Source organism: Schistocerca americana, chromosome 7 (assembly GCF_021461395.2).
Source record: "Schistocerca americana isolate TAMUIC-IGC-003095 chromosome 7, iqSchAmer2.1, whole genome shotgun sequence".
Taxonomy (NCBI): Eukaryota; Metazoa; Arthropoda; class Insecta; order Orthoptera; family Acrididae; genus Schistocerca; species Schistocerca americana.
In genome coordinates, this window is record NC_060125.1 from 123423396 (window position 1) to 123434416 (window position 11021).

General features: G+C 43.3%; 1 protein-coding gene across 1 annotated transcript in view; it reads right to left on the reverse strand.

The window, feature by feature from the left end:
- Window positions 1–10366, reverse strand: part of LOC124622774 (myrosinase 1-like) — a 46835-nt gene extending 36469 nt beyond the window's left edge. The window contains exons 1-2 of the mRNA XM_047148566.1: window positions 10231–10366; window positions 4694–4827 (exon numbers count right to left, since the gene is read on the reverse strand). Coding sequence (XP_047004522.1) covers window positions 4694–4827; window positions 10231–10366 — 270 coding nt within the window. The remainder of the gene's footprint in view (window positions 1–4693; window positions 4828–10230) is intronic.
- Between the last annotated feature and the right edge of the window lie 655 nt (window positions 10367–11021).

The window sequence follows — 11021 nt, forward strand, 5'->3', positions numbered from 1 at the left end:
ACAGAACATCGTTTGTACACAAAACTCCAAAGAGTTATGTATCACGCAGAAATACCCAATCTTAACAACATAACAAAAACATTACAAGAATCTTATGAATGAGGTAAGAAAGTAACACTATAGCTGGCCAGGGAACGAAGTTAATGGCAAGTAAAAGTAGAATGTATCAGGATGGATGAGGAAACAGTATAGAAACCTTATTGAATAAGATATAACTGCAGCAAAAATTGACGTGACATACAGAAAAATTTCTTGTAACTCCGGAGAAGTAAAACGTAGGAAGCTTTCATGCAGCTCTCCTATTCGCTTTGTGGCCGAGCGGTTCTAGGCGCTTCAGTCTGGAACCACGCGACCACTACGGTCGCAGGTTCGAATCCTGCTTCGGGCATGGATGTGTGTGATGGCCTTAGGTTAGTTAGATTTAAGTAGTTCTAAGTTCTAGGGGACTGATGACCTCAGATGTTAAGTACCAGAGTGCTCAAAGCCATTTGAACCATTTCTCCTTTTCGTTCTGAGTGAGCCCGGTCATCTCTGGACAGCTACTGCGACGTATATTCTTCTGAATCTGTCTACTGTATTCAGCTTTCGTCTCCTCTGTAATTTGTACTTCCCACACTTCTTTCCACTACCAACTTGGTGATTCTCTGACCCCGCAGAATGTGTCTCATCAGCCTGTCCGCTCTTATAGTCAAGTTGTGCCGCAAAGTATTCTTCCTCTTTTGGATTCACCCATTAGTTATTCGGTCTGCCCATCTTATTTCCAACACTCTTCTACAGCACCACATTTCAAAACCTTCCATTTTCTTCTTGTCTGAAAGGCTCATCGTCCACATTTCACTTTCGTACAAGCGTACACTCATTTCAGATAACTCCAAGTTAAGTCCAAAAGAGACTTCTTCCTCCCAGTCTCTTGTATGTGACGTCAGGGGATGGTGGTCAGATGTGTAGTTCTCAGGCAAGTGGATACTTGTTATTGTGTTCAAACTTGCACATGTCTTGTGTCTCCTTTTACAGGAGATGTGGGCTTCACATGTATCATGTTGCTGTCAGAGGCCTGCAGCTGTGTACAAGTGGACTGCCAAGAACCATTAGGGAACGGACGGTCTATAACGTTAAAGAGCGAGATATGTGGTACGTTTAAGAGATATCTAAGTGGTCAGTTCTGAAGCAATTATGGTAAGATGACTATTTCCTTGTGGGTCTGGATATAACGCAAGATTTTTCTGGGATTTTTAACAAAATGGAGATGTGTAATTACCTTACATCAAACCATGACCTCTGTGTGCAAGACGACTACCAAGGAAACAGCAGTGAGATTGTGAGCAACAATTAGACATTTTGAATAGACAGTTTAATGTGGGTGAGTTCCAGTTATAGAATAAAGATAAATATCATATTAATACGTCAAATCAATAGCCAAGAACTGAACAATTATATCAGAAACCATCTATTTATTTTATGAAGTGTCCTTTATATGTGTGCATGAGAAACTTTTACATTTTCCTAAGCTAAAGAATATGCTGTTACCAGATTGCAGGCCACGATTTGTAATTATAGAATGGATGGTGTGCTTGCTTCTGTGGAAGACTGTCTGTTTGTATTAAATGCCAAGAAAGAGTATTTCCATTATGCTCCCCTGCATTCTGTGACTATCGTTTCTGTGTGGTGCAAACAGTTGGACAGCTTACAGAATAGTTGCTGTGATTAACAGTGTTCTGCAATTTTCCTGCTGAGGTAAGAAGAATACATAAGCGTTGACTAGTGTACAAGTAAATCTTCCAATCAAGACCGAGAAAAATTAACTTTGTTCTGATTGCCTACAGTTTTAATTATTTACCTGTGAACTGTGTGAAAATTGTTAACACAAGCTCCAACAACAACAATATAAGCTTTCCTATTATAGTCAAAGATGTATTATTCTCATTCTAGAACGTTGTTACACACTATACTGTCAAACATATTTATTGCCAAACTAGGATTGGGTACCATCTTATTCCACAGGTCTCAAGGAAAAGGAGAAATATACTAAAAGGACTTAAACAATTTCCTATTGTAGAAATGACGCCTTTCTGTCTAGCTAATATCTTACTTGTACGCAAAAGAAAGCGGAAATGGAAGTCCAAAATACAAATCCGAGTATTCGCTGAAAATAGTTGCTACACGAGAAGAATGTGATCTGCTAGTGGAAAAAAAAATTATTGAAGAAGTGCAGACAGGGCTACAGATTTCTTTAAATGCAATGTGTGATGTGTGGCAAATTCTGGACATAACTGAGATAGATACAGGATATCAGGTTTTATTGTAAATACCAATGTCAAATGCCCATATGTTAGAGCACGTATAGAAAGTGATTAGTCCAACAACATTTACTATATTAGAGGCGGCACAAAAAGTCTAGTTATAAAGCTCCATCCTCATTTGGATCTGCTTAAAAGTATGGTTACAGTATTGCTAATGTGGTGGTCTCGAAATTGCATATCTAGCAAGAGAAAAGTCATTTACATAGCTTAAAACTAATGGAATAACTACATTTAACGGCCATTCTTAGTTTATAAACCGTGGGAAATGAGCTCCATGAATATAAAACTGATGTATAAAATTGAAAATTTCTTGATGTACAAATTTTGTGTCAAATACATTGTAGATAAAAAGAAGGAGAAAGATGACGCAAACTGTTGGGGCCAAGAGTAGCTACCTATGTTGCAGCTCCGTGGTCGCGAAGGGTGTACTGCAAGCGTGTGGTCAGCCGCTGCACACTTCACTCATGGCCAACGAATGCAGCGACAACATTGTTTAAGAGTACTAGTAGCGTTTGTCTAATTTTCATCGTTCCTGAGCTGTAATATGGCTCTGATGACAGTAATATATTGATCCTGCCGTAGTTAAGTTGCCAGACCGAGAATGGGTAAGTCACTGGAGAAGTTGTCTTTAGGTTGCTACGGAAAGGTTGTCAAGTAAATTTAAAACTTTCTGTCTATAGTCAGTTCATGCCGTTCTAAAGAGTAATATGCATATATTGTTCCTTTATCATTCGGTAAATGAATTCGATTCATTTGTCAATTTAAGGATACTGCATAATAAAGGATGTTAGATCGATAAGGCCCCAAAAGGTCGTAAACACAACATTTATCGATAACATGTATAGTATTAGAATGGGGTAAGCACCAATTAGCTCCGGTGCGAAATACGGGTGGGTGTCCTATACAGAACCATTTCAAGCGAGAGTGTTTGTGATCTCGCGGACGGTGAAGGATCTGTTTATATATTACCTCAAGTGCATGTACATGCTCAAGAGGAAATTTTGTTGATGCAGCGGCGACTACATCCGCATAACTGGGAAATTCATTTTTCAAGCGAGTTAATTTGCTCTTCGCCCAACAAGATCAGCAGAATCGAGTATGTAACAAATTCTTCAGCGTCTGAATGGTAGAGATTTTCTTGATTGTTAAATTTTTAGAGATCAAGTGGTGGTGGCACTAACTAACTTTTTTGTAGGCAAAGCTAAATTAGGACATCACTACTTGATTTCAACACATGTAATTGATCTTAAGTGACAATAACGTGAAACTGCCAGACAGCCCTTAAAGAATAAAATTCTGTCTTAAAGATTCAGGAGCCAGTTGATATTAGTGAACACGATGAACATACTTTAATGAATGATAAAGCTTTAATTTCAAAAGAAAATAACTTTCTTTTTTATTTCTCCAGGATCAGAGATCAAACAAAGTAAGCAAAGGGAAAGATAAGACACTTCACGTACTTACATACGAAAGATTCAAAATTTGTTTCTTTTTTTATATAGGTTTTAATACACAGACTGTAGGTAAAAGTTATTAACAAGATAGAAAATAATTTAATGGAAGAAAAAAATATATAAAATAAATAGAAAATGCAAACAGGAATTCTGAAAGCTATCAACGATACTCTGAAGTTGACCGTTGTCTTGCCCGCCCTAGTAGCCGAGCGGTTCTAGGCACTACAGTCTGTAACCGCGCGACCGCTACAGTCGCAGGTTCGAATCCTGCCTCAGGCATGGAAGTGTGTGATGTCCTTAGGTTAGTTAGGTTTAAGTAGTTCTGAGTTCTAGGGGACTGATGACCTCAGAAGTTAAGTCCCATAGTGCTCACAGCCATTTAAACCATTTTTGAACCGTTGTCTTGTTCACAGTATCCCCGTTAAACGATTAGGTATCTTTGTTATCTTAATTCGTGAGTAACAAAAGATAGAATAAATGATCAGATTTCGTGAACTTTAAACTTTCAGGAAGAGTTAATATCACAATATCACCTGTTTAAGTATTTATCGTAAATGGTAGATAAGATTAGTTTACCGTCGCAATATCTGCATTTTTGTGATACTTGTTGAGCAGATTGCATTTAAAGTACTACACGCAATCTTTACGCGGTATCAGTAAGTTACTTTTACTCTAGGTAAATAAACAAAGGGCATAATTACGCCTAAAGGAGATACATCGGTTTAAACTCATTATCTTGTATGTATTCTACCATGGCAGCAGGAATCATTCACCAAGTAGGATAGACACGTTGTTGCTAAGTCTAAATCGCTTAAATACTGTATGAGGGAAGTACGTTCTGGTATGTGGGGAGAAGATCAACAAATTGTGCCACGGCTTACCGCGACACTGAAATGTAGATTCACTGAATACCACATTTACGTAACAGCGAGTACTCACGTTGATCGCCTTCAGCATCTGCACGTCCTCCTGGTACTTGTGGTACGAATCGCAGGCCACGTCGCCGTTGTCGCCATTCGTGCCGTACTCCGGGTGTTCGTGGAGCATGCGGTCCCAGATGCTCTCACCCTTGCCTGCGTACAAACGAACTATAATTCCACGAACTGTAGCAGACTTGTGAGCGAAAGAACAATTGCTATAATATATGTCATTTCTAAGGTACAGTTAAGTGGAAAGCAGTTTTACAAAGAGAGTTTCTAATGGAGGCTCTTGGTAATGATGCTACTGTTCTCTTCCACTCCGCTGTAGGAACCTGAGTCCATACTGCAATGATCTGCGAGCAGACAACCATTGATATCCCACGCCTCTCACACGATTCATTAGTACAGGAATTTATCATCAGACGGCCACCAAGATACCTCAGAGTATGAACCCGTCACCAAAGACCTTCACAGGCCAACGGACGCCCCACGAACGATGCCTAGGCAACATTAGGATATTAGCACGTGGCTCAAATGTCGCCTCACGCAGAGGAAACTGTTTTGGCACCGCCATTTCGCTACATCGCCTGTCACCTGACTGTGAGAAAGTAGATGGACACAGAGCAGAAGAAAATGAGGAACAGTTGCTTGAGAGCGTAGGGAGTCCAGACGTCTTCTGCAGAAGACAGCAGTAAGAAAGAGAGCAAGAACTGAGTGATAAGAAAAGGAGGAAACAAATTTCTGAAAGGAGAATTACCGGCTCGTACCCAGTCGAATGGAAATCGAATATTGCAGCCAGTGTGTGTCTCAGAGGGGGAACGAGGTGGCAAACGAGCTCGCAGTCGAGGAAGACGGTCTATTAGTCTTCTTATATACAGCATATTATATTTTAGCACAACTAACAGTAATTTGCAACTGTCCACGGCGCTTAATTTCCCACCTCCGATGTCAGCCGCCACTCTCATGCTTTAGGTATCAGGAATAAAACACTGGATTTTATGCAGAACACAACTCTACTTCTAGAGATGCGTAACGATGCTGAACACATCAGCACAGTCTTCGTGTAAGCCTTTAACGCTATCATTTTCAGTTGACAGTTCCTGTTGGCTGCAGAATTCAAAGCCTGTGCGGGCTTTCGTAGTACCTCCCACTGTTAGGAATTGCATTTCCAGTACAGAAATCATACAAAATCACCCTGTTACAGTTACAATACTGCAGTGCGCAATCACATACACTGGTAGGCCAAAACATGACCACAGTCCAGCGATGCTGGTTACCGCCTGGTGGCGTTGTGAGCATGTGGCGCGATAGCAAAATTCTGTAAGCGGAGCAGACACGGACGGGAGGGAACCCTAGCGAAGTTGTGGGAATGAAAATGGGGTAATCCATTTAGATAAGCGAGTTTGACAGAGATCATGTTCCACCACCTGCGGCATAGTCGCATAATTGAACAGTGATCCAATACTGTCAAATGTTTTTTTTTTATTCCAGTCTTTGATCACAATATCATTTCTTTTGACGATGACCTGTTTCAGTCAGTAATGACCATCCTCAGACATGGTGTAGAAAAGATCTGAGGACGGTCATTACTGACTGAAACCGGCCATCGTCAAAAGAATTGATATTGTGGTCAGAGACTGGAATAAAAACATTTGAGAGATCAGATTATTGTGACACAGAGCCTGTGAACGAGCATCTCGAAAACGGCGAAGCTGGTCTAATGTTGACGTGCTTTAGTCGTGGAAAGAGGTAGAAGGACAGTGAACAACACTAGTGGTTGGACGACCCTCCACAGAACGCGGAGTTAGGGGACTTGTGTTCTTTCTAAAGTACAGTAGATGGTGATCCGTGGTAGCTCTGCAGAAAGAGCGCAATGCTGGTGCACGTACAAGTGTTCTGGAGCATATCGTTCATCGTACATCGTTGAACATGGAGTTCCGCAGCGGACCACCCCTGCGTATTCACATGTCAACACGACATCGTCAATTACGATTACAGTGAGCACGGGACGATCAGAATTCGACCGTCGATCAGTGGAAACGTGTCGGTTCTTTGGGTGAATCACATTTTTGCTACACTAGGTCGAAGATCGTCTCCACAAACGCCGTCATCGAGGTGAACGACGGCTCGAAAAGTGCAGCGCACCACGGACGCAGGTTGGTAGCAGCAGTATTATGCTAAGGGAGACATTCTCCTGTACTTGCATGCAGCCTGTGGCAGTAATCGAAGTAACGCTAGCAGCTGCAAAGCGCCCTCATCCCTTCATGCTTGATGTTTCCCCTAAGGCAGTGTCATCATTTAGCAGTATAATTGTCCATATCTCGGAGCCAGAACCATGCTACAATGGTTTGGGGAGCATTATAGTGAAGTCACGTTGATGTCCCGGCGACCAAATTCCTCTGGTGTAAACCCAACTGGTCGCTATCGTACCCCGTCACGCATAAGCAAATTAGCGGCCCCGTTATTTACGCCAATTACATGACTTTTACTTAGACATATAATGCCACACACCTGCACAAACCTACCAACGAACCGTCGGATCCGTGATACGCATAATCAGTCATGTAGTTCGGTCCAAAGACGGACAAACAAGCAATTAAGAAGGTGGTCATAAAGTTTTTGCTCATCAGTGTACGTACATCACATAAATCTTGCTCAGACTGGAACATTAAAAGTGAAAAAAAATCATGTTCTCTCATTATGTTATACATACGTGACTTGTCCAGCGTGGGCCTTTCTGTCATCTTCCATACCTTACATACAGTCCACTACACCAATGTGCGAGAGCGTAAACGGCGTGAGACATATTGGCAGCTGTCTGAAGTGATAAACTCATATGCGTGTCAGTATGTTGGTGGAGCGTGGCAGGAAGTTCACGCACTCTCCGCTGCAGAGTGAAAATTTCATTCCGGAAACATCCTTCAGACTATCGCTAAGCCATGTCTCCGCAAAATCCTTTCTTCCATGAGTGAAGGTGTTGCAAGTTTCACAGGAAATCTGAGAAGTTTGGAAAGTAGGAGACGAAGTACTGGCGGAAGTAAAGCTGTGAGGAGAGTCGTGAGTCGTCTTGGGTAGCTCATCGGCGGCGAGCACTGTTTGCTGACTAAACGCCGACATCTGGCGGTTGGCTGGAAGCGAGTGTGGAGTAACATACACGCGCCTTTCCTTCCAACCACGGTGGGGGCTGTGGTATGTGATAACGACTGGAAACTTCCCCACACTACGCATCTTCCGAGGACCCTCTCTGCCCCGACGCTCAGCTGTCGACACTTGACATGCACCGCTTCGTTCGTGATACGGCTGCGGACTGTAGGCTCCTCAGACGTCGCATGCTGCCATTGTTGCTCCGACGGACGACTCAGTCCGTGCAGTCCACAGAACTGATCCATGCTGACGTCACATACCACCCTGCTGCTCCACATGACGCCACGGTGTGCGTTAAAGGTATGGCGCTGTCATACATTTCTAGTGAGGCCGTTGCAAAATTACACTACTGGCCATTAAAACTGCTACACCGAGAAGAAATGCAGATGCTAAACGGGTATTCATTGGTCAAATATATTATACTAGAACTGACATGTGATTACATTTTCACGCCATTTGGGTACATAGATAAATCAGTATCCAGAACAACCACTTCTGGCCGTAATAACGGCCTTGATACGCCTGGGCATGGAGTCAAACAGAGCTTGGATGGCGTGTACAGGTACAGCTGCCCATGCAGCTTCAACACGGTACCACAGTTCATCAAAAGTAGTGACTGGCGTATTGTGACGAGCCAGTTGCTCGGCCACCATTGACCAGACGTTTTCAATTGGTGAGAGATCTGGAGAATGTACTGGCCAGGGCAGCAGTCGAACATTTTCTGCATCCATAAAGGCTCACAGGACCTGCAACATGCGGTCGTGCATTATCCTGCTGAAATGTAGGTTTTCGCAGTGATCGAATGAAGCGTAGAGCCACGGGTCGTAACACATCTGAAATGTAACGTCCACTGTTCGAACTGCCGTCAAAGCGCACGAGAGGTGACCGAGACGTGTAACCAATGGCACCCCATATCATCACGCCGGGTGATACGCCAATATGGCGATGACGAATACGCGCTTCCAATGTGCGTTCACCGTGCTGTCGCCAAACACGGATGCGACCATCATGATGCAGTAAACAGAACCTGCATTCATCCGAAAAAATGAAGTTTTGCCGTTCGTGCACCCTGGTTCGTCATTGAGTACACCATTGCGCGCGCTCCTGTCTGTGATGCAGCGTGAAGGGTAATCCAGCACGACGTTCCGTATTACCCTTCTGAACCCACCGATTCCATATTCTGTTAACAGTCATTGGATCTCGACCAACGCGAGCAGCAACGTCGCGATACGATAAACCGCAATCGCAATCCGCCCTTTATCAAAGTCGGAAACGTGATGGTACGCATTTCTCCTCCTTACACGAGGCATCACAACAACGTTTCACCAGGCAACGCCGGTCAACTGCTGTTTGTGTATGAGAAATCGGTTGGAAACTTACCTCATGTCAGTACATTGTAGATGTCGCCACCGGCGCCAACCTTGTGTGAATGCTCTGAAAAGCTAATCATTTGCATATCACAGCATCTTCTTCCTGTCATCTAAATTTCCCGTCTGCAGCACGTCATCTTCGTGGTGTAGCAATTTTAATGGTTGTATTAGATTTATGGTTCTATTTAAAGAGCAACTACATGGTTTTATGGCGCAAAGGGTCGAATGGTTCGCTCTCTGCTAATTACTTGGGTCCGTTGTTTATGCGCCCCTCAAAGCATTGGGATGCACAGGGTGTTCATCTGGTTCAAATGGCCCTGAGCACTATGGGACTTAACATCTGAGGTCATCAGTCCCCTAGAACTTAGGACTACTTAAACTTAAGGACATCACACACATCCATGCCCGAGGTAGGATTCGAACCTGCGACCGTAGCAGTCGCGCGGTTCCGGACTGAAGCGCGTAGAACCGCTCGGCCACCGATACCGGCTACAGCGTGTGAGATTAAAGATATAGCACAGGATGGGCTGATGTGAGAGATCAACGGTAATTGTAGGGTGTTTCACCCTCGATGAACGAGAAGACGATCTGGACAGCCGTGAAAGAAGATTTTAAAATAGTTAACATAATAAAATAAAATAAATCGTGGTACCATTTCTTTCATTCCTCTTTCTTTTTTACAAAACTATCGGAGGCGTATCTCTTTTTAGTTTGCAGACGGAGCCTGATGGGGTGGCATACATCTCCCCTACTTAGTTTTTAGGGTGAAAGCGGCAGTGGCACTAGGTATTGTTTTTGTTTGTGTGTTAGATAGATTTTATGGGTAGTAAGGGCGTTAGGGGCCAACACCTGAAGTGGGTCTACGGAAAAAGAAATCGGCAGACAAAAAGAAAAAATATTCGATAGAGCACCTGCCCGCAGAATTCAAGGGTCCCGACTTCGAGTCTCGGTCCAGCACACAGTTTTAATTTGCCACCATCTTTCATATTTAAACCACATGACGATTAAGAAGACTCTTACACAGATGTTAGTTTATACTCACCATCCTCATTCCACGCTCCTTCGATCTGGAAGGCAGCAGTGGCCGCCCCGAAAAGGAAACCATCCGGGAACCGGTTGACTGCCGTCTGGGCCCCGGCAACAGCGATCACGCCAGCCAACAGGGTCAGCTTCAGCATCTCGTATAGTCAGTAATGTCAGGCAGACAACCCAGCTGATATATATACGTACAGGTTGTAAACTACTTCGTAACATTACTCAGCACTGAACAGATTAAGTGATTCACTGATTATAACTCGACCAAACCGAATCACTTGTGTAATAGCCATTTCCGGTAGGCATAAAAAAGTAGCATCTTAAGTTTGAGTTATCATTTACGGAGATGGGAAAGTACGTTGACGTATCAACAGTACTGATTGCTGAAAACTTCGACAACAGATATTCGTATCAGATATACTCGCCACTGGCAAAGATTTTATCAGTAATATGAATGTCACGATGCAGCTTAAAGTTCATCCAGCGCATTCAGCTCCATTATTTTTCCTAGATATTTAAATTTTGCAGCCTTTCTTCATTAGCCGGCCGCGGTGGCCGTGCGATTCAAGGCACTTCAGTCCGGAACCGCGTGACTACAACGGTCGCAGGTTCGAATCCTATGTCGGGCATGGATGTGTGTGATGTCCTTAGGTTAGTTAGGTTTAAGTAGTTATAAGTTCTAGGGGACTGATGACCTCAGATGTTGAGTCCCATAGTGCTCAGAGCCATTTGAACCATTTTTGAACCTTTCTTCATTCTTCTGTACTAGTTTCCGTGTGTTTAGATGCCGTCTTCCCA